Source organism: Grampus griseus (assembly GCF_964374135.1).
Source record: "Grampus griseus genome assembly, chromosome: 12".
In the NCBI taxonomy this organism is placed as follows: Eukaryota; Metazoa; Chordata; class Mammalia; order Artiodactyla; family Delphinidae; genus Grampus; species Grampus griseus.
In genome coordinates, this window is record NC_139006.1 from 65,842,766 (window position 1) to 65,867,463 (window position 24,698).

The 24,698-nt window shown below is 39.8% G+C and overlaps 1 protein-coding gene across 1 annotated transcript; it reads left to right on the forward strand.

Annotated features, from left to right (window-relative positions):
• Nucleotides 1–753: 753 nt before the first annotated feature.
• SKA1 (spindle and kinetochore associated complex subunit 1) lies at nt 754–14,913 on the forward strand. Its single transcript, XM_082668120.1, has 6 exons — nt 754–853; nt 3,525–3,649; nt 5,758–5,855; nt 9,324–9,461; nt 13,662–13,831; nt 14,674–14,913. Exons 1-6 carry the CDS (start codon nt 766–768, stop codon nt 14,820–14,822), a joined length of 768 nt encoding a protein of 255 aa, XP_082524246.1. The 5' UTR covers nt 754–765; the 3' UTR covers nt 14,823–14,913.
• The last annotated feature ends 9,785 nt before the right edge of the window (nt 14,914–24,698 follow it).

The window sequence follows — 24,698 nt, forward strand, 5'->3', positions numbered from 1 at the left end:
GTTTGAATTTCGCTCCCGGAGCCGGGTCTCGCCATCCTGGGCTTCCGGTGGAGACAGGAGGGGTCTTCTCGCCTCGCGACCGCACTGAGTGGGCCCTTTGCTCCTGGATCCGCAAAAGGTTGGAGTCTGGTGTTGAGGATCCCGCCTTCGGAAGCGGGCGGAAGGCATTGCTTGGGCGGGGTGGGGGGCTCGGGGCGGTGCCGCGTAGGGCGGAAGAGAGGGCTTGACCTTGCTTCGCCCGGTTAGCCGGGGTGGATGCTTTAGACCTCATAAACCCTCGGAGTGAATAGTACCTGATTTCTTTCCTCCCTTCCCTCCACGTCCTTACCGACCCCAAATAGTAAAGCCCCAAACCCAACAGCATGGGAGAAATGCTTACCTGGACCCGTTTCTTTGAACTTACTGTGTTTTTCCTTAAAATTCTTGGGTCTTTAAGTTTTCAAAGAAAATGCCAATGTTGTCTTTATGTGTAAGTAAAGGCATTTGTCCCCTTAAATCTATAAGGAAATGACACAGGCTTATCCCCTGTACCCTGGTTTGGGATGCATTAACCACAGAAAGCTCTAAGACAAGTCAGTGCTGGACTTTGGACAGAAACTGAATTTTGTAGAATTGAAAGATATTTCTCTTGAGTTTTTGTACTTTCTTTTCAAGGACATGTGACTTACTGGGTGTTTACCATTCTTGGATTTTGAAAGTGAATATAAATTTGTCTGGCTTCCCTTTTTTTATAAATGTATATCTTTTTCTTCAGAGGCTTAAAGGATGGCCTCCTCGGATCTGGAACAATTATGCTCTCATATTAATGAAAAGATTGGCAATATTAAAAAAACTCTGTCATTAAGAAATTGTGGTAAGTAAAACAGATTCCACTGACTTTGTACATACAAAATGCATTATGATTATTGTCCCACTTTGATATCTTATGCCTGGTTAAGTGAATGTATCTTAGAGAGGTAATTTTAAGTTTTGAATGGTGATTCTTAAAACAGTCTGCCCTGAGTATTTTGAATATTGCAGAGGATACTAAAATGTAAGTTACATTGAACAATGAACTAGCTATTAATTATATTTATTTACTTATGTTTTTCTGAGACACACAAGGCAGAATAGTAAGATTTGAAGGTTATTTAATGTTCCTAGTTCTAGAGCTAAGTAGAGATACGAAAAGACAAGGAAAAAACTAGAAGTGGAAAAGATCCACAGAGCTAGAAGTAGCCCATAACCCATCTTACAGACTGCTTTGGAGGAAGCTGATCAATATATATCACTAGGAAACAACTAATTGAAAATGAAGTTAATTTTTTGAACATCCAGAAACTTGTCAATTGTAACCATCTTCCAAGATATTTTGAAGTGCTGAAAGTGGATGATGCAATGGAAGTGCAGAGAAGTAGGAGATCCTTGTGAAGTCTGGAAAAATATTGTTTACAAAAATGAGGTACTTCCCAGCCGTATCTGGGAAAGCTAAAGATTTATTGATAGGTGGAATTCCATCTGCTGGGAAGATCCTGTTGAACTTTTATTGTAGTTTGTATTATGAATTGATAATTTAAAAAAATTCAAATATGAAATTATACTGTTGGAATGTCCCTTCAAATTATACATGTCCTTCTGAGACTTTGATATTCTCCGTTTCTTGTTGGGAACCACTGATAAAGAGCCTCATCCATTTTACCGTTGGTGGCTGACATATTCTGTAGAAAGTTAAAGCTGAAGGGACTGTGGGTTCATCTTCTCAAGCCCCCTGGTCTCGCACATGAGGAAACTGAGGCTCAGAAGTCAGGTGACTTGCCCCGGTCCCCCAGCTCATGGGTAGTCAGTTGGAACTACAGGTTTTGTGTCCCGATTCCCAGTGTCGTACTTGTCTACTTCTATGCCACTTTTATTGAAAATCTGAAAAAGGACATTTAGGTTTTTAATAAGTAGTCTTCTTTAGATTCTCTTTCTGAGGGCATGATTACTATTGGAAAAATATAATTTAGTGATCTGTTAACGATCAAACCTTGAATTCAAATGACCCCATCAAAGCATGAAGCCTGGATGAAGCAGTCTGACCTGTTAGATAACTACACACTGGGTAACCATCATTTGTACGTGGAGAGAACAATTTGTCTGTTTGGTTCCATGGCCTATTTAGGAAAGCCTAGTAATTTGTTTGCCACTTTGGCTGCTGTAATTTACTAGATCACTACTATCAAAAGTAGTGAATTTATTTTACTATAAATCAGCAAACAAGGCCCTAAAATTTCGATGACGAAGTTATTTGAGATACCAGTATATCCAGCTAGTTGTTTTACCCCCTGCAATTAATCTCAGCAGAGACATCAATACTCTAATTTACTTGTTAATTTCTTTTAGTTGTTATGAACCTACTGTCAAATGCAATTTGCATTGCTTTATTAGATTACGTCAATTAATAATAGTTTGCCTTTACTGAGTGCTTTACTAGGTTCCAAGCACAGTGCTCACCCATCTTATATGTACTTTCCTACTTCCCAGTAACCCTCTGAGGGCAGGTACTGGTGTCTCTGACTTTAGGCCTGGAGGCTTTAGCCATTTCTCTCTACTGCATCCGTAATCTATAGATGTGGTCACAGGATGTTTTCAGTTATGTGTATTTCATGATTTGGTTGCTAGAAGTGAAGATGGAAAGATTTGATTGTGAGGATAGTTTTCCTTTTTGTGCTTTTGATCTGCCCTTAAGAATTCTTTTTTTTTTTACTACTTCTCTTATTTCTAGGGCGGAGGGGACTCTGGTTTTCCCATCCTCGTATCTAGGAAGCTAGAGAGAGGGATTAGGAGGTGGGGTTGGGAATTTGAGAGCAGGCTACTCTCCGCCGCCTCCCACCCATTCTTGCAGGCCAGTCCAAACATAAGCTTATCTTCCTGGCCAGTGATTAGAATTTCTCAGGTTTACACAGTCACTGAAGATATAGCCCATGAAGAGGGATCCTGGCCTCGTTAGGCATTCTCACTTTCAGCATCCTGTGCTTTGAAGTCCCAAAGCCTTGGCTCTTATCCCCATTAAAACCAAATATATTAGGTTGCTGAGAGTGACAGCCTCCTCTCTCCAGCATTCCTCTGTACCTCGTCCCCCACCCCACCACCATTAGGGCTGCTGCAGCATCAGCTGACACGTACTGCCTGGTCTGTGGTTCGCTCTTCATGTGGAAGCCCTTGGTGATTTACCTTTTTCTCGTAAGAGCTCGATTATGCATGTAAAGGGGTGTGTATTTTATCTAGCATTTCTAGGTGTTTTATTAGTGGAACAGTTCTCCAGAAGCAAAAGATTCAGGGGAAACAGTGTAATTATCTCTCCCTTCCTTTTTTTTCATATTACTTAGAAATGAGTTCTTAAGATTATCCATAGAGACAGTTCCTAGGGGCTGAAACAATAGTTCTTTCTCAACCCTCAGTGTCTCTTTAAGGTAGAGCTCTGTCCCAAGAGTTCAGTTGGATACATGTATGTTTTTTGCTTTTCTATACATTTTATTTTCCATTTTATCTTTGTTTATTAATAGGGCAAGAACCTACCTTGAAGACTATATTAAATAAAATAGGAGATGAGATCATTGTAGTAAATGAACTTCTAAATAAATTGGAATTGGAAATTCAGTATCAAGAACAAACCAACAGTTCACTCAAGGTAATGGTTTTCTAGTGAAAAAAACAAAATAAAAAGGCAATAGATACAGACTCCCTAATCACCAGGGAATTCTTAAGGATTCTTTAAGTTTATAATGTTCTTAGCTTTGTAAGTTATTATTAACGGTAAAGAGTGCCATTTGCATTTTATTTTCCCAGTATAAAGGACTCCAGAGTTCCAGATGTGTTTCTTCCTCCATGCTGGTAGCCAGTCTATTTACTAAAAAGGAATATTTCCTAAATAATTCTTTTTTTCTTTTTTTTTTGGCTGTGTTCGGTCTTTGTTGTGGTGCGTGGGCTTTGTCTAGTTGCGGCAAGCGGGGGCTACTCTTCCTTGCAGTGCGCAGGCTTCTCATTGCGGTGGCTTCTCTTGTTGTGGAGCACGGGCTCTAGGCGTGCGGGCTTCAGTAGTTGCAGCACGAGCGCTCATTAGTTGCGGCACGCAAGTCCTAGAGCATGCGGACTTTAGTAGTTGCGACACGTGGGCTCAGTAGTTATAGCACATGGGCTTAGTTGCTCCGTGGCATGTGGGATCTTCCCAGACCAGAAATTGAACCCATGTCCCCTGCATTGGCAGGCAGATTCTCAACCACTGCGCCACCAGAGAAGTCTCTCCTAAATAATTCTTGGTAGATTTAATTTAAATAAATGATCTCCTGGGAGTGTGGTGTAGGAGGAATGCCTGCCCTGGGGTTTGGAGATGTGGATTCTCACCCTGGCTCCCCGAAGCACCTTCTGCCACCCTGAGAAGGTCATTTTTCCTCTTGGGGTTTCAGTGTCCTCACTTGAAAAGTAATGGGTCATACTGAACTATTTCTTGGGTCCCTTCTATTCTGCATTTCTCTATTTCTCTAGAATATAGTATAAGGATTCTCAAGCAAAGAAAAACTTGAGCCTCATTCACATGCACATTTTATTCTAAATAAGCCTTCACCTAATCAAAGTGATAGTGTACTTTCTGATGGGATGGGAAACTATTCAACCTGTACCATAATTACCTCATGCTCTTAGAGCCATTGATATGGTCAAGGTGGCCTCTCTGGTCCTTTTCAAGCCTTATCATCTTCAATGTCTGTAAAGATTTTTCAGCTCTGGGACTGGGCATGATTGTGCCTATCCTACTATCAGTTGAAATGAAATTAGTATCTCTGAACATCATTCATCTCTTTAAAAGAAAGATGTTATACAAATTCAAAACAGAAACCAATAATGGTTTCACTTCTACCCTGCCCAAGAATGCCCAGGGTTAGGTGTGGGTTTCGAGAATGTTCAACTCAGGATTAAAGACTATTTGGAATTTTTGTTTACATTATGATTGAAAATCAGATGACGGGAATCCGAAGGTACAGAGTATTTTGCTTATTAAATTTGCGTGAGTTCATAACCTCAAGTTCTAGAGAAAGTTAAATAAAGACAACACAAAATGAAAGCGGTTATGATCAAGTAGGAATTTTCATTAAGCTGGAATATATGAAAGCCATTCCAAGCAGTAACTCATCGTTGTGTTCTGGGAATGCATTCTCACTCCGGTACTGGGGAACGTTTGCTAAGTCAACAAAAGCACTTTACCAGAATGAGAAACATAAATCTTTCATATACTTTTCAGTTGCTTCCCAAGGTTATTTTAGAAAGACATGAATGTCAACCCTGCCTGTTGTAATGTTATTCTAACAATTGTCCTCTGAAAAAATCCAGTAGAGAAAAATAATATATCGCCATCCAAAATCAGCTCGAGAACCAAAGGGCTCTTTTTAAATATTGCTGTATTCAGTGCTTTTTCACCGCTCTGCGTTTTGAATACTCAGAACCATTGTGATTGTGGTACGTAGTCTTTCATGCTCTTTTTTAAAATAATCAATTAATTAATTTGGCTGCGCTGGGTCTTAGTTGCAGCATGCAGGATCTTTGTTGCCGCATGCAGGCTCTTAGTTGCGGCATGCGGGATCTAGTTCCCTGACCAGGGATCGAATCTGGGCCCCCTGCATTGGGAGTGCAGAGTCTTTACCACTGGACCACCAGGGAAGACCCTTTCATGTTCTATCTAACATGTTAAAACACACACAGGCAGGACAGATGCTTATTTGTGAGCTTTTTCTTTTTTTATTTTAGGAACTCTTTGAATGTCTTGAAGAAGATTATAAAGATGTGGAACATCTCAAAGAAAACATACCTCCCCATTTGCCTCAAGTAACAGTAACCCAGAACATGTAAGTATGTTTGTAATTATTTTTACTATCTGGTTTTATCAAACTATTAAAACAAACACTTCAAATCTTTTTGCTTTTCTATATACTTGCAATTTTGTTAGTGATTATCCAGGGTTTTGTTTTGTTTTGTTTTGTTACTTATACAAGAAATAGTCTTTCCCCCATCTTTACCAGTTTTCTTATCCCACAGTCTCTGGGAAAATTGTCCCCCCTCTTTCCCAAGGGTAAGTCTCCTCTAGACTGTCTTTTTCTACTTTTTCTCATTTCTTTCCCTTAGAGCAGAGTTTGTCAACATTGGCTCTATTGGCATTTTAGGTCAGATAATTCTTTTTTGTGAAAATAGCATGTTTAGTAGCATCCCTGCCCTCTTCCAACTACGTATCAGTAGCCTCCTCTATCCCCTCCCACCTCCACCCCTCCACCCAGTTGTGACAATGAAAAATGTTGCCAGACATTGCCATATGTCTTCTGCGGGGCAGAATTTCCCCTGACCCTTGAGAACCACTGCCTTAGGGTAAAACTAAAATTAATGAGCTTCCCATCTTAAAAACAGCTCAAGGAACAAAAACCTAGCTCTATTTTTACCCTCAAAGTACTGTCCTACCTCTGTCTGTTCACTGCCAGTGTATGTTCGTGCCTGCCCTTTTCCTGAAGCCCCTAAAACCTAGCCTTTGGCTGTTAATTACTACCATACTTATGAAAATGATTGCTCGAAGGTCACAAAGGGGTAAAAAATACCTCTTCTGCCCTGATTCTTCTCACATTTTATTTTGCTGCCCATCTTTTTGAAATTCTGTTATTTGCACTGCCACTGTGCTTTCTTAGTTGTCATCCTACATCTTCGACTAGGCTGCCTCCTTTTTCTCTGCCCTCTTTTAAATTACAAATGTGTCCTAAAGCTCTGTTTTACTCACGCTTAAACTTAACACCATTATTAATGCTCTCAAATGTCCAACTCTGGCCTTGACATGGCATCTAGTTCTGTTTTAATCGCTTGCTGGGAATCTCATGAATGAGCTGTTCTCTCCTCCAGCTTTGCGTGTCTAAGACTAAACTGTCTCCTTGTTACCCACCCATCACCTAGACAGGAACTCGGCATCTTCAACCTGTCTCTCTGTCTCGTAGCCCCAGCGTCCATTTGGCCTCTGCGGGGTTTTGTCTGTCCCTGCCCTCCCTCTGATTGTCTGGCTCCACGAGATCTTCCGTCATCTTTTGTCTTCATGATTGGGGAGCTCCTGTGTTTTGTCTTTCCAGTATTTCTCCACTCCCATCTCTCCAGTCCTCTGCCCAAAACTGTATTTCTTTTATTCTTTAACTTTATTGAAGTATAGTTGATTTACAAAATTGTATTTCTAAAAGGGGGCTCCAAGTACGTAAAAACATTCCATGGCTAACTTAACGTTTTAACTTTCTAATGTATCATATATACAGAAAAGTAATTAAAGTAATTAGTGTAAATTAAAGTAATTAGTGTAAATTAAAGAAGCATGATAAACATCAGTGTATCCACCAGTCAGATTAAGAAATAGGACACTCCAGTACCTATAGCACTTTTTTTATTGCAGACCCTTTCTCTATCAAAGAGGTAATCGTCCTGGAGTTTATGATAATCACAGTTTTGTGTATGTGTTTCCACAAACAACATACTGCTTAAGTTTGAAAACTGAAAGGAAGGCACGAACCTTGCTGTGTAGGAAAAGAGCCATGTTGCTGCTGATAGTTGTAGGTCTCCAGGAACAGATAAGCTCAACAGAGTCCCTTGTATGTCAGGGTACCTTGGAATTTCACTCCAAGAAGAGAAAATTAGTGGGCAAGGTCATGAATAAATGCTAGGAACAGAGGTCATCATAGGATATCTGCCAGGGTTGTTGGACTGAACATTGGCTACCCAGCAGGAATATGGCCCGAGGAATAGGAGGAATTTTATTCTAAACTCACTATGGCCTAGCGTCAGCTCTTAGGGCCAGGCCACAGCAGAACCTTTCTATAGGTAGAAATGGTTATTTTCAGTTGATACACACAGCAGGGCCTAAAGATAAGCAAGTACAGGTAAGAATCAGCCAGGCTTACCGTGGAGTCTCAGGTTAGGATTCATGTAAGGATCGTGCTACCATAACATTGGGCATCTTCATCTTGACAACCCACCACGTGGCCATATCCTCATCACACCACCTCAGTCAGGCGTGGTTGCCCTCTGTGTCTGGTACTCAGCTGTCGTCTTGGGATCTCACTTCCCTGTCTTTCCTGGAATTCCCTTCCCTTGCTCCTGGGTTGGATCTTCTCTTTCCTGTATTCCATCTCCATTTATCGCTTGACTTGCTGCTGGCAACAGGGCTCCATTCCTTCCTTGGCAGTTAAACAACCTAAAGATACAGGCTATTTGTAGACTCTATTTGCTTGTGGGTAGGAGCTATATTAGGCTTCTCATTGACTCCAGAAATTGGGCAGGACTGAGCCAAGCGTGACCCATGCTCATTGCTGGCAACTAAAATGAGTCTGTAGCAGGCAGGATTGATACAGTAAGTCCTTACTTACGAACCTTCAAGTTGCAAACTTTCAAAGATGTGAACATGCTTTCGCATGTCCAGTCATGTTAGTTAGTTCATGTGTCTGGCATACATTGCCACATGTGTGCATTGTCACATGCGTGCATCCTCTACAAGTGGTTGTGCTTTTGTGTATTTTGCTGTACAGTATTGTATAGAGTACTGTAGTACAGTATCTTTATTTCAAGCCCGGGATATCCAGAAACAAGAGTAAAAGCAGCGGTGATATAGCTGGTACTGCTGAGAAGCGTCAGCTGTTGTACTGCACGACTGTACTTTTCAAGGCACTGTACTGTAAGATTAAAAATGTTTTCTTTATTTTTTGTGTGTGTTTTTTAGGTATTGTCTGTGTGAAAAGTATATAAACCTATTACAGCACAGTACTATATAGCTGATTGTGTTAGTTGGGTACCTAGGCTAACTTGTTGGACTTAGGAACAAATTGGACTTAGGAACGCACTCTTGAAACGGAACTCATCTGTATGTAGGGGACTTATTGTACTAGCAACCAATGGGATAAATTAGAAAGATAGAAATGTAAGGTGATTGATGTTTCCATGTCCAGAAATAGGGAAGTCAGGAAGAAAAGCCATTTAGAAGTTAAATTCAACTTTACGCATATTGACTTTGAGGAACCAGTGGGGTAACTGATGAAGATGTTTGGCGCATGTTCTACTTACACCATGTTTTGAGTGTGTAAACAACAATTATATTACTGAAGATTTAGGGACTTGCTTTTTTAACATTCTCACTATTCAGATCTTCATGAGCATTAGGGGTAGGGATAGAAAAAAAGGTTGGCTATAAACTTATAACAAGATGAATCATGTGTTTGATACTGATCATTTTCAGTTGCAAAGCTTTCTGGTATGCTGCAGAATTCTGACGATTACCTGTACATCTGTGCATCTCTATTCTGTAGTGTTAATGGATCAGATCTTGACCCTGAAGAACCCGTCAAAGTTGAAGAAGCTGTACCCACAAAGAAGCCCTCCAAAGAACAAAAAAATGTTAAAGAAATGCCATTTGTAACTTCTGATGAGTTTAGTGGCATTCCTGCGTAAGTATTTAAGATAAATTTTAAGATAAATTCAACTCTTTAATAATCAACATACATGTTGATAAGTATAAGCCTTGATTATATTAATTGTAACATGCTGTGTTCCAACATCGATCTTTTCTAAAATAGTTTTACATTGTACTGTGAAAATGCAGGAAATCTTTTGTTGAAGATGTTTAAAACTATGTTTTTTGGGATTCCCTGGTGGCACAGTGGTTGAGAGTCCGCCTGCCAATGCAGGGGACACGGGTTCGTGCCCCGGTCCAGGAAGATCCCACATGCCGCGGAGCAGCTGGGCCCGTGAGCCATGGCCACTGAGCCTGTGCGTCCGGAGCCTGTGCTCCACAATGGGAGAGGCCACAACAGTGAGAGGCCCGCGTACCGCAAAAAAAAAAAAAACACCTATGTTTTTTGTTTAGTTGTGAAACCTTTTCATAGAGAGATCTAGAGATGGATCAATTTGTTGTTGAGTCCTCTCAGGGTCATTTTATGATACAGATTTATCCAGTTACATTTCGGAAGTAGCTTCAGTTTTGCTGCAATTTTAAGGAAAGTGAGTGTGTTGTATAGGTTTGAGAATTAGAACAGAGAGTGCTGTGTTTGTTCGGTTTCCATTTGTCCATTAACTTATGCCACACACTTGTTTGAGTCTGTGCTGAGGAAAAGAATACAGGGTGAATAAGACAAGATGCCTCCCCTGAGAGAGGGCTCCTTTGCTCTTCACAGATGACATGGGGAACCAATTATGGAAATACGTGTTTTTAAACTCTCATAATTCCAGGGCTTTACTTAACTTCTGGCTTTATATTATTACATTCCTTGTTACTTTCTTATACAAATAATGCACGTTGTTAGAAAATGTTTGTTGTTAGAAGATAACTCATCTGTAATTCCACCACTCAGACAAGAGAGAGTATTTCCTTCTATATTTTAACTTCACCTACATAACAAGTTGTTTCTGATTGTCATTACAACAATGTAGTTATTCTGTGAATATAGTTTACTTACTTTTTTTTAATTATGAGCATTTTTCCATCATTAACTATCATGGAAAACTTGGATTTTAATAGTTGTATAATAGTTATTAAGTATAAAAGTTATTCTATAAAAGTTATTAAGTATTTGGGTTGATTGCATTGTTATGAAGAATGGTGCAATGAAGTTTCTTTTGGACAAGTCTATTTTATAATTCCTTATTTCCTTGAGATGGTGTCCTAGGAGGAGAATCCCTGGGGCAAAGGGCATGATTATTTTACTTGTCTGAGAGTTGTCCATCTGGATTTTGTTGTTTGTTTTTTAATTAATAGACTTTATTTGTTAGAACAGTTTTAGGTTTATAGAAAAATTGAGCAGATAGTACATTGTTCTCATACCTGAAAACAGTTTCCCCTATTACTAACATCTTGCATTAGTGTGGTACATTTGTTATCATTGATAAACCAGTCTAGATACTATTAACTAGATATTAACTAAAGTCTGTAGTTTATATTGGGCTTCACTCTTTGTGTTGTACAGTCTATGGATTTTGACAAATGCGTAATGTCATGTGTCCACCATGATAAGAATAGTTTCACTGCCCTAAAACTACCCTGTATGCCACCCTTTCATCTCTCCCCGCTGAGCCCCTGGCAGCCAGTGATCTTCTTACTGTCTCTATAGTTTCCCTTTTCCTGGGTGTCATATAGTTGGAGTCATACACTGTAGCCTTAGTAATATGCATTTAAGGTTCCCCTCATGTCTTTTCATGGCCTGATAGCTCATTTCTTTTTATCACTGACTAATATTACATCGTGTAGATGTAGCACAGTTTGTTTATTCATTCATCTGTTGAGCAACATTTTGGTTACTTCCAGTTTGGGGCAATTATGACTGAAGCTGCTGTGAACATTCACGTGCAGGTTTTTGTGTGGACATGTTTTCACCTCACTTGGGTCAACACCTAGGAGTATGATGGCTGGATCCTATGGTAAAACTGTTTAACTTTGTAAGAAGCTGTCCAACTGTCTCCCATAGTGGCTGTACCATTTTGCATTCCCAGCAGAATGAGAGTTCCTGTTGTTCCCCATACTCCGCTGTATTTAGTTTTGTCAGTTTTTTTCTATTAGCTATTCTAGTAAGTATAATGTACCTGATTGCTTTACTTTTCAGTTTCCTGATGACATAGGATGTTGACCATCTCTTCATATGCATAGTAGCCACTTGAAAAATATCTGGCAATTTCACTGTTCTGAGACTAGGAATGAGGCTGACAATTCTCTTTAGTTTTTTTGTTTGTTTGTTTGATTTGGTCACTTGGTCCTTTCCTTTATTGACAGCTTTATTGTCGCTAAAATTCTGTTTGATGCTATTCGGTTTTTTAAATTGTCGTTGTTATTGTTGTTGCTCATCGGCTGAGCTAAAGGGAAGAACAAATGGCTGTGAGAACATTGGAATAGAAGGGTCTTCAGAAAATGCTTCCTTGAAGGAAGGATATTAGAATAGTCATGGTAGAGTATTCTTTTTTTTTTTTTTTTTTTTTTTTTTGCGGTATGCGGGCCTCTCACTGTTGTGGACTCTCCCGTTGTAGAGCACAGGCTCCGGACGCGCAGGCTCAGCGGCCATGGCTCACGGGCTCAGCCGCTCCGTGGCATGTGGGATCTTCCTGGACCGGGGCACGAACCAGTGTCCCCTGCATCGGCAGGCGGACTCCCAACCACTGCACCACCAGGGAAGCCCTAGAGTATTCATTTTTAAACTAAGGAGTTATTTAACGAATGAGAGAAGTTAGAAGATTAGGATAAGGAAGAATGTGTTCCAAGCATAGGACTTTATTTATCTTTAAAAAGTTAATACAGGGTTTCCCTGGCGGCGCAGTGGTTGAGAGTCCGCCTGCTGATGCAGGGGACACGGGTTCGTGCCCCGGTCCGGGAAGATCCCACATGCTGCGGAGTGGCTGGGCCCGTGAGCCATGGCCGCTGAGCCTGTGCGTCCGGAACCTGTGCTCCGCAACGGGAGAGGCCACAGCAGGGAGAGGCCCGCGTAACGCAAAAAACAAACAAAGAAACAAAACAACAACAAAAAAAGTTAATACTGAGATGGAATTAAAGTAGAAAACATTGGAACTTGTTTTGAGGAAATTAGGAAATAGTTCACATGATTTAAAGGAATTACATTGTGTTGAGCTGTGGCATCAACTGTGGAAATTGTGGTTAGAAAAATGAGTGGTGAAAATGAATCTAGAAAGGAAGGGAGTAATGAAAATGAATGGGTTTTGGTCAATATGAACATTTTCCTTTAAACATATTTATATATTATTTTATCTTAAGGAAGTTTCGATTAGAAAACTGCCCCTTTGAATAGAGGCAAAGGACAGAGTTTAACATAATGAATCCATGATTTATTGAAGGGAAAAATTGAAGCAGATCATGAAAATTTTGTTTTTGGTCTGTACAGACCACTCAGAATCAAGGGTCTCCTATTCTTATATTCTAAGACCCTGATGACTGGGAGGATGGGCAGGAGGGAAATTGGATTGGAAGAGTGGGCTTTAGCGTGAAAGAGACAATGCTTAAGGGCATTTGAGTTCAGAATGAATAGTGAGCTGTCCGTGGAGGCTGCCTGTAGTTCTCCTCTGCCGGCCAACTGTGCAGCTTAACTTCTGGGCCCTTTTGTCCCTTTGCAGCCCCTGTACCATCAGTTCTTCTTCGTCTCGATCAGCATGGTCATCTTTGTTGTCACATTTGTCATCCTTCATCTCCTCTTCCCCCTCTTCCTCCTCCTTTTTTTCTTTTTCTCTCTGAACAGATCCATTTTTGCAGGAAACTAGAGTGGTATGAGTTATATAATTTATTAATATTTAAATTTTTCTTTCCCTTGCTCACAAACATTTAAAAATATTTAAATAAACTTCTATTTGCAATTAATCAGTCTATTTGAATCAGTTTGAAAACCTATTTTAAATTGTAATGTTAATTCTGTAGGTGGAGAATAGGAATTTATGTATCCAGACATAACTAGGGAAGATAAGCACTAATATATTGTGGTCTCTAATTTTTCAACGGTTGAGATGTGTCTGGTTTATTTGGAAGTTGGTATAAAATTTTTTATATAGAGTACTAATAGCTTTGCTACTGTATAAAGTCATCATATGTAAATGTTTTGCAAAGAAAACAATTGTGTATGATGATTCTTTAGAAAAATTAATCATTTTCTTTTTTACAGGTACATGAAATCACGCTTAACCTATTGTCAAATTAATGACGTTATTAAAGAAATCAACAAGGCAGTAGTTAGTAAATATAAGATCTTACATCAACCAAAAAAGTCTATGAGTTCTGTGGCCAGAAATCTCTATCACAGATTTATTGATGAAGAAACGAAGGAAACCAAAGGTAAAATGAGGGTATATATATGTGTACATGTCAACTGTTTGGAATGTAACTAAACATGAGAAACAAGATTAATTCCAGAAACTTCTAACTCTAGAGAGGTAGTTCTCAATCAGGGGCAGTTTTCCCACCAGGGAACATTTGGCCATCTCTGGAGACATTTTTAGTTGTTATAGCTGGGGTTGGAGGTGCTGCTGGCATCTCGTGAGCAGAAACCAGAGATGCAGCTGAAGTACCCTATAATGCGCAAGACAGCCCTGACAAAAAATTATCAGCCTAAAATGTCTGTAGTGCCGAGGCTGAGAAATACGGCATTAGAGTCTATTATGGAATGATATCCAATATTTTCAGAATTAGAATAGTAATGATGACAGTTGTTCATGCTTATACTATAGCGCTTACTGTGTGCCAGATAGTGTACTAAGGGCTTTAGTCCTCACAGCATCCTTATGAGTTGTGTACTATTATTATTACTGTTTTTCAGAGTAGGCAAAGAAGGCTTAAGTTACTTGCCCAAGGTCATTCAGTTAAGTGATAAAGCTGCTGTGGGTTTCATTCTCTTAACCACTACCATATCGCGTCTTGAAAAGTGAATTGTTCAGAAGATACCAGCAGATAGCCAGTGATATAATAAGCAGGGCTACATTTCTGAAATGCTACAGTAAACATTATGCAACTTCAGTTTAAAGAATAATTATTATTTTAGCAAGAATACCAGTTCTCACTGTGCTTGGATAATGATAGGAAAAAGTGATTAATGCCATTCATAGTCATAATGTAATACATTAAAGACTCATCTTGAAAGTTGTCCTAATAAAAATTAGCATTAATATCTTTATTTTCAGGCCATTATTTTGTAGTGGAAGCTGACATAAAGGAGTTCACAGCTTTGAAAGTTGACAAGAGATTTCACGTGATACTGAATATTTTACGACACTGCCAGAGGCTATCAGAGGTCCGAGGGGGAGGACTTACCCGATATGTTATAACATAAGGCCCTTGTGAGCTTTTGAACCAGCCAACAGTAGGGGATAGAGGCTATTCCTATAGTTTCCTTATATGTAATTTCTTTATATATAATTTCTTTAGCCGTTTCATTTTCTTTGTTTCTTGTAAAAATAAAACTTAAAAATAAATAAAGCATGTATATTTTAAAATCTACTTCCTTACAGTAAATATTTAATCACCTACCATGTGAGCCTCTGTTCTAGGCATAAAAATGTTCATATTTAGTTTTTGTGCTTAGTGACAGTGCTGCTGACCCCAGTAAGACGGTTGCAAATGTGATAATAAAAGTCAAAGTTCAAGAAGATAAGATCAAGGATATCCAGGCTCTTTGGAATTAAAGGTCATTAGTGTCTAAATTCCACTAATGATATTTCAGTCTATAGGCAAAAGCTGGATTTGGAGGCAGCCCATCCACGTGGTTATTCTGCTTTCCCATGTGTGGTTAAGGAACAGCTTACCTGAAATGCATTCAGTGTAAATCAGTCTGTAAACATTGGCCTGTAATGAAATTGTAATAAAAGTATTTTGAGATGAAAAAGATGATAAAATAAGACATGTAAGGTCATGGAAAATGAGTGGTTGGATTATAAGAATTTAATGGAGTTTCTTTTGCGCACTTAGGGAGGTTGTTAGTCTATGTCTTAGTGAGCGTTCTCCAGAGAAACAGAACCAAAAGGCTATCTATGTATCTATATCTATCTCTATATCTATCTATCATCTATCTATCTGTCTTTCTATCTATCTATCATCTATCTATTGACTGTCTCTTCTGTCTCTATCTATCTATCTAATTCTCTCTCTCCTATCTCTTCTATCTATCTCCCCAATCTATCTATCTCTCTGCCTATCCATTCTATTTATCTGTCTATCTATCTGTCTATCTATCTGCCTATCTATCTATGGAGATTCATTATGAGGGATTGGCTCATGTAATCATGGAGGCTGAGAGGCCCTCAGGTCTGCTGTCCGCAAGCTTATGGATTATGGAGGCCCAGGAAAGCTGGTGATGTGATTCAGTCTGAGTGTGAAGGCCTGAGAACCAGGGGAGCCAGGCCAGAGCAGATGAGACGAGATGTTACAGCTGAGCAGTGAGGCAGGAAAAAAGAGCAAATTCCTCCTTCCTTCCTCCACCTTTTGTTGTGTTCACGTCGTGGATGGATGGGAGGATGCCCACCCACACAGGGGAGGGTAGTCTGTTTCACTGAGTCCACTGATTCCAATGCTTATGATTTGGTTTAGCTGTACCATCTGGTTTGTAGGAAACACAAGGAATAGAGAAAAAAGTTAAATGTTATCATGAAGAAGCAATCAGACAAATCCAGATATGACATAAGTAAGGTGATGTCTTAAACACAAGTCAGTAACAGAAAAGAATAAAGGGCTCCTGTTCTAGATTAAAAGACTAAGAGCTTAGTCAAATATAAACCGTGAACCTTAATTCCGTTTGAAAAAAAGATTGATGGACAATTATAGAAATTTTAATATAGGTTGTGTATTAGATGCTGTGAGAGAACTAGTATCCGTTTTCTTAGTTATGATAATAGTCATGGTTATGAAGGAGAGTATCCTTATTTTCTGCAGGTGCATCTGAGGTATTTATTTAGGGATAAAACAATATGCTTTAAAATGGCTAAGCAATATAATTGGATACATACACACATAGAGCGGATATGGTCAAGTGTTGTTTGATCTAGCTGATGGTTAGAACAGCATTCGTTGTATTATTCTCTCTAATTTTATGTGTTAACATTTTTTTCCTAATAAAATTTAGAATACTTGTGAAACAAATGTACTGAGTAGATATTTACATTTCATGAAAACACAGATCAGAACTTGCAGGCTGGTGACGTGAAGCTGGGAAGGAAGGATTGTGAACCATCAGTCATGAGCTCATGTGCCCCTTCAGGCACTTGTGAACGTCAAGTTCCTGTATCCATGCTTCCCAGCACTGCTCACTGAGCCCAGGCTGGGTGTTTGAACTTGATGCGTTAGATGAAATTTCTTGAATTATGCTGGATGTAAATATTATTATGTTTACACACAAAGCAATGTGTTGGGCATCTAACTTCTGCACTGAGTAATAATGATGCACAGTGTACAAAGCTTGATACCTGGGAAATGTGTCACTTTTAGTGAACCATGTTTTCAAATAAGCTTAGGCAGGACGTATGCTCTGCTGTGATGAACATGGACAGATGTTCATTTCTAATGCAGGTTTAACTCGATGAACCTACTTGCCTGTCTTTTTAACAACTGTAGTGCAGTTTCAGACTCATATTTTAAATCGAGGATCAATGCAGCAACTCACAAAGCTCAAGTAATTAAAATTCCCTTCCTCTGATGGGTCAACATGACAAATGTGGACACTTCTAATTACAAAAGTTTTCTTGGCAGAGTGATTGTGAGCTGTGCCTCAGCTGTATACTAAAAATTACAACTCTAATCCTTAATCGTGACTCAGAAATCAGATTATTTCTTGGGGATACTCTCTTTAACTTTACCAAATAATTCAGCAACATGGTGCATCAAAAAGAAAACTTAAGCCTCAGAAACCTGGTTCTAGTCCTTCCTCTGCCATTTGCTCTCTCTTGGTTCTACCTTCAAAAATTTGACCCCTTCTCAGGGACTTCCCTGGTAGTGCAGTGGTTAAGAATCTGCCTGCCAATGCAGGGGACGTGAGCCCTGGTCCGGGAAGATCCCACGTGCTGCGGAGCAGCTAAGCCTGTGCGCCACAACTACTGAGCCTGCACTCTAGAGCCTGCGAGCCACAACTACTGAGCCCCTGTGCCACAACTACTGAAGTCTGCATGCCTAGAGCCCGTGCTCTGCAACAAGAGAAGCCACTGCAATGAGAAGCCCACGCGCAGCAACGAAGACGCAATGCAGCCATAAATAAATAAATTAATGATATAACCATTCTTCAAAAAAAAAAAAAAATTGACCCCGTCTCACAAGCTACCACCCTGGTTCCAAACATCTCCCCTGGATTAATTCAAAGCTTCCTAACTGGTCTCTGTGTTAATTCTTGCCCTACTGCTGTCTATTCTCCACATGAACCAAAGTTAGATTAGGTCACTCCGCTACTCAGAAACCTTAAGTAGCTCCCTATTTCTTACAGAGCGAAAGCTGAATCCTCACAAAAGCCCATGAGGCCCTTCATGGGTCCCTCGTCAGCACAGTGGCACCGTCTCCTACTCGTCCATTTCCCAACTCTGTTCCAGCCACTCTGGCCGCCATGCTCTTTCTGGAACAGGCCCAGCATGAGTCTCCCCAGACCTTTGCACTGGCTGTTGCCTCTGCCCGGAAAGTTCCTCATCCTTCACCCATGTGACCCTCCCCCTTACCTCTTTTATATCTGCTCAAATGTCATTTGATCCCTTAGGGCTTCTTGGACTACCTTACATTTATATTTACATCTCCCTCTGCAACACTTTCTCTCCTTCCCTGCTTTATTTTCCTTCCTAGCACGAATGTCTATCTCACGGTTTATATATTTTACCAATTTATTTGTCTTTCTCTTCCCACTAGAATATAAACTACAGACACTAGGAGTTTTTGTCCCTTTTATTCACTGTGGTGTCCTCAGCCACTTTCACAGGGCTTTCCAGTAGAGGGCGCTAAATAAACATTTCCTGAACACACAGTAACTGGCACTGTTTGTGGCCATGGGCAAGTGATTTCATCTTTCCAGGCTCCAGTTTTCTCCTGTATATATTGACATGGTTGAACAAAAATTTCTCTCAGGACCTTCTAGTTTTAATATTCTATGGTTCTAATATTCCCAGTTATTTCTGGGAAATACACTTATGATGAAATCCTTCTCTCTGACAGGATTATAAAAAATTGTAAAAAAAAAATTCTGCTGATAAGTACATGGAACGCTTATCTTTTACCCAAAGAATCTGTAAAGTATTAAGCTTCAAGAAATGCTGAAATTCTAAGTTACTAGTTAAATAATAAAAAGAAGCTTCCATTGACTAAGGAAATTTATTAAAATTTTTTCGGCCAACATCTTTAGTTTTCTAATTAATTTTGCTTATTAGAAATAGTTTTAAGATTTCACAATTTATAAATGTTACGCTTGATCATAATGGAAACTTCTGTGGTATGTTGAATAGACCTATATGTTATAGAACGCAGTTTTGCTTCATAATATTAAAATTTTTTTTAAAGTTTTCTCCCTTTTTAATTTTTTTTTTGGCCATACCACGTGACTTGTGGGATCTTATTTCCCCAACCAGGGATGGAACCCAGGCCAACTGCAGTGGAAGTGCAGAGTCCTAACCACTGGACCACCAGGGAATTCCCAAATGATTTCTTTTATGAAACATTCCATCTCCTAATAAATGATTGCCATTGTTCCATAAATATATGTATTAATACAAGTGGCATACAAGAAGTGTTACTCAAGATATTGAGGACTCTTCCTGGATATATTTCAAACAGTATTACTCAAACTGGTTCCAAGACTATATGCATGATTAGAAAGTAGAAATAATTTAATATAGTATCAGTTGGAGTTTGTTCAAGTTAAGTCTCTAAGGAACACACACGAGAAATATTTATCAGAAATTATGGTATGGGCTTCCCTGGTGGCGCAGCGGTTGGGGATCCACCTGCCAATGCAGGGGTCACGGGTTCGAGCTCTGATCCGGGAAGATCCCACATGCCGTGGAGCAACTAAGACCGTGCGCCACAACTACTGAGCCTGCGCTCTATAGTCTGCGAGACACAACTACTGAAGCCTGTGTGCCGTGCCTAGAGTCTGTGCTCTGCAACAAGAGAAGCCCGAGCACAGCAATGAAGAGTGGCCGTTGCTCGCCACAACTTAAGAAAGCCTGCACTCAGCAACAAAGACCCAATGCAACCAAAAATAAAATAAATTTATTTTAAAAAAGGAAATTATGGTATTTAGCAAGTTGTACCTCAAATTCTTTACTGTGAGCACCCTTTTGCTCTGCTGTATTAAAAAGTAGTAAATTAGGTGGTTAGGAGGCTACATGATTTCTTTAAAATTGAGATCAAATTCACCTACAGTAAAATGCACAGATCTTAAGGATACAGATCAGTATCGACCAGTGCATATACCCATAAAAACTACACCTGTATCATTTTTTGTTTTTTTCTTAAACTTTTTATTTTGAGATAATTATAGGATCACATGCAGTTGTAATAAATAATACAGAGAGAACCCTGTACCCTATACTTTTTACCTCAATAGTAACATCTTGTACAATTTTTGTACAATATCAGAACCAGGATATTGACATTGATACAGTGGAGACACAGAACATTTTCATTACCACAAGGAATCCTCACGCTGCCCCTTCATAGCCACACCCACTCCCCTCCCACCATCACCTCCTCCTTAGCCCCTGACAACCACTCATCTGTTCTCCATTTTTTGTAATTTTATCACTTCAAGAATGTTATATAAATGAAACGATACAGTATGAAACTGTTTGAGACTGGCTGTTTTCACTCAGTATAATTCTCTGGAGATTCATCCAGGTGGTTGCACATATCAACAGTTTCCCTGGTTAAGAATCTACCTGCCAACGCAGGGGACACAGGTTCGATCCCTGGTCCGGGAAGATCCCACATGCCACGGAGCAACTAAGCCACAGTAGTTGTGAGCCACAACTACTGAGCCCATGTGCTGCAACGATTGAAGCCCATGTGCCTAGAGCCTGTGCTCTGCAACAAGAGAAGCCACCACAATGAGAAGCTCGCGCACTGCAACGAAGAGTAGATCCCACTCGCTGCAACTAGAGAAAGCCCGCATGCAGCAACGAAGACCCAACACAGCCAAAAACAAAAAAAATAAAAGTTTAAAAAAAACCAAACAGTTGTTCCTTGTTATTGCTGAGTAGTGCTCCGCCGTGTGGCTGTACCATAGTTAGCTTAATCGTTCCACCTGTTGAAGTATAGCTGCCTTGTTTCCAGTTCATAGTTCTCATGAATTCAGCTGCTACAAACATTCATGTACAGGTTATTGTGGGAACGTAAATCTTCATTTATCTGGGACTGCAATTCCCAGGAGTTCAATTGCTGGATCCCGTGGTAGCTGCATGCTTAGTTTCTTTCTTTCTTTTTTTTTTTTTTTTGCGGTACGCGGGCCTCTCACTGTTGTGGCCTCTCCCGTTGCGGAGCACAGGCTCTGGACGCGCAGGCTCAGCGGCCATTGCTCACGGGCCTAGCCGCTCCGCGGCACGTGGGATCTTCCCGGACCGGGTCATGAACCCGTGTCCCCTGAATTGGCAGGCGGACTCTCCACCACTGCGCCACCAGGGAAGCCCATGCTTAGTTTCTTAGTTTAGTTTTTTTTTTTAACTGACAAATTGTCTCCCAACGTGGCTGTATTGTTTTAAATTTCCCTCTGAGCACTGCTTTCACTGCATCCCACAAATATTGGTAAGTTGTATTTTTATTTTTCTTCCTTCAAAATCTTTAAAAGTTCATCAGAATTTCTCTTGAGACTCCTTTTTTACCCAGGTGTTATTTAGAAGTGTGTTGTTTAATTTCCAAATATTTTGTGATTTTCCAGCTATCTTTCTGTTATTGATTTTTAGTTTAATTCCATGTTAGTCTGAGGACATACTTTGTATGAGTTCTAGTTTACAAATTTGTTAAGGTGTTATTTATGGCCAGGGATGTGGTCTAGCCTGGTGACTATTCCATGCGAGCTTGAGAAGAATATGTAGTCTGCTGTTGTTGGATGAAGTATTTTATAAATGTCAATTAAATCCAGTTGATTGATGGTGCTGTTCAACTCAACTATGTCCTTACTGATTTTCTGCCTGCTGCATCTGTTGATTACTGAGAGAGGGATGTTGGAAGTCTCCAACTATAATAATGGCTTTGTCTATTTCTCCTTGCAGTTCTTTTTGCCTCGTGTATTTTGCTGCTCTGTTGTTGGGTGTATACACATTAAGGATTGTTATATCGTCTTGGAGAACTGGCCCCTTAATCATTAATGCCTTTTTTTTTTTTTTTTTGCGGTACGCGGGCCTCTCACTGTTGTGGCCTCTCCCGTTGCGGAGCACAGGCTCCGGACGTGCAGGCTCAGCGGCCATGGCTCACGGGCCCAGCTGCTCCGCGGCATGTGGGATCTTCCCGGACCAGGGCACGAACCCGTGTCCCCTGCATCGGCAGGCGGACTCTCAACCACTGCGCCACCAGGGAAGCCCATTAATGCCCATCTTTATCTCTAGTAATTTTCCTTATTCTGAGGTTGGCTTCGTCTGAAATTAATATAACTACTCCACCTTTGCTTTGATTATTATTAGCAAGGCATCTCTCTTTCTACTCCTTTACTTTTATCTGTCTTTATAATAAAGTGGGTTTTCTGTAGACAACATATAGTTGAGTCTTGATTTTTTATCTACTCTGTCAGTCTCTATCTTTTAATTGGTATATTTAGACAATTCACATTTAAAGTGATTATTGATATATTTGGATTAACATTTGCTGTACTTGTTACTGTTTTCTATTTGCTACATTTGTCTTTCATTTAAAAAAAAATCTTCTCTTTTTTCCTGCCTTATCTGGTTTTGAGTGTTTCATATGATTCAATTTTCTCTTCTCTCTTAGCTTGTAAATTATACTTCTTAAAATTTTTTTTTTTTAGCGATTGCCCTAGAATTTGTTAACATACATTTGCAACTAATTGAAGTCCACTTGCAAATAACATTGTAACAGGTAGTGCACGTAGCTTATAAGAGAATATTTCCAATTGCTCCCTCCCATCCCTTATAACATTGGTGTCATTCGTTTCACTTATCCATAAGCTATAATCACCCAATACATTGTTGTTATTTTTTTAACATCTTTATTGGAGTATAATTGCTTTACAATGGTGTGTTAGTTTCTGCTGTATAACAATGTGAATCAGCTATACATATACGTATATCCCCATATCTCCTCCCTCTTGCATCTCCCTCCTATCCTCCCTATCCCACCCCTCTAGGTGGACACAAAGCACCGAGCTGATCTCCCTGTGCTATGCAACTGCTTCCCACTCGCTATCTATTTTACATTCGGTAGTGTCTATATGTCCATGTCACTCTCTCACTTCACCCCAGCTTACCCTTCCCCCCCCCTGTGTCCTCAAGTCCATTCTCTACGTCTGAGTCTTTATTTCTGTCCTGCCTCTAGGTTCTGAAGAATTTTTTTTTTTAGATTCCATATACATGCATTAGCATACGGTATTTGTTTTTCTCTTTCTGACTTACTTCACTCTGTATGACACGCTAGGTCCATCCACCTCACTACAAATAACTCAATTTCATTCCTTTTTATGGCTGAGTAATATTCCATTGTATATATGTACCACATCTTCTTTATCCATTCTTCTGTTGATGGACACTTAGGTTGCTTCCATATCCTGGCTATTGTAAATAGTACTGCAATGAACATTGTGGTACATGACTCTTTTTGAATTATGGTTTTCTCAGGGTATACGCCCGGTAGTGGAATTGCTGGGTCATATGGTAGCTCTATTTATAGTTTTTTGATATTGCTATTTTTATTTGAACCAACAGTTATCTCTCAGATCAGTTAAAAACAAGAAAAATATAAGATTTTATCTTCATTTATTTCTTCTCTAAAGGCTCTTCCTGTCTTTATGCAGACCTGAGTTTCTGACCTGTATAATTTTCCTTCTCCTTGAAGAAATTCTTTTAACATTTCTTGCGAGGCTGGTCTACTGGCAACAAATTCCCTCAGCTTTTGTTTGTCTGAAAGAGTCTTTATTTTCCCGGACCGGGTCACGAACCCGTGTCTTGAAGGATAATTTTGACTGGTGTTTTTTTTTTTCTTTAAGCCATCTCCTTAAATATGTCACTCCACTCTCTTCATGTTTGCTTGGTTTCTGATGAGAAGTTCAATGCAATTCTTATCCTTGTCCCTCTCTAAGTGAGGTATTTTTTCCTCTGACTCCTTTCAAGATTTTCTTTTTCTTTGGTTTTCTGCCATTTGAATGTAATGTGCCTGGGTATAGATTTTGGGTATTTATCCTGCTTGATGGTCTCTGTGGATCAAGGATCTGTGGTTTGGTATCTGTCGTTAATTTTGGAAAATTCTCATGAATTATTACTTCAAATATTTCTTCTCTCTTTCTTCCCCTTCTGGTATTCCCACGATGTGTATGTTCCCCATCCGTTCACTCATTAGTCCTGGGACATAGGCTGTTTACTCCTAAGGCCCTTTTGCCATTTCAATGGAAAGCTAGCAATGTTTAGTAAAGCCCTCTAACCCGGGAAGATTCAATATCCAGCTCTGTCTCCCCTTTATGAGCAGCAGCTGATAGCTTTACTCTACTTTTTCATCCTTTCAGCTGTTGCTGCCCACGTGCTCCTCGCAGACCCCTCCTTTCCTCAGTGCTCAGCAAGTGCTTGAGTGAAATGTATGAGTAGATCTGGGGACTTCTCCCTCTGTGGCTCCTTCGTTTCTGGGATTTCACCCTTTTATTTCCAGCCCCTCTGGCACTCCCAAATTCCTTCCTTTGATACCTTGAATCAAGAAAAGGTTGCAGCTTTCTATGTGAATTTTAGTTTACCTGCACACAGCTGGGGAATACCTTTGGGGAAAAACCTCTCTAAATATGGAAGTTACCCAGTGAAATTCCTTTTTTCCAAGGGGCCTAGTCCTTCCACTTCTCCCTGCTTTTGGTCATTTTCCAGAGCCTTCAAACTGTTGTTTTTCTTTAAATAACTTGAATAGAGTTGACTATTGTTACCTGTGGGAGAGTTAGTTCATTTTATTCCTCCATTACTGGAACTAGAAACTAGGAAGCTGTCTCGACCTTTTTGATGAGAACAGCAAGGTAACCTTCTAGGATATAGACATATTACATGTATTA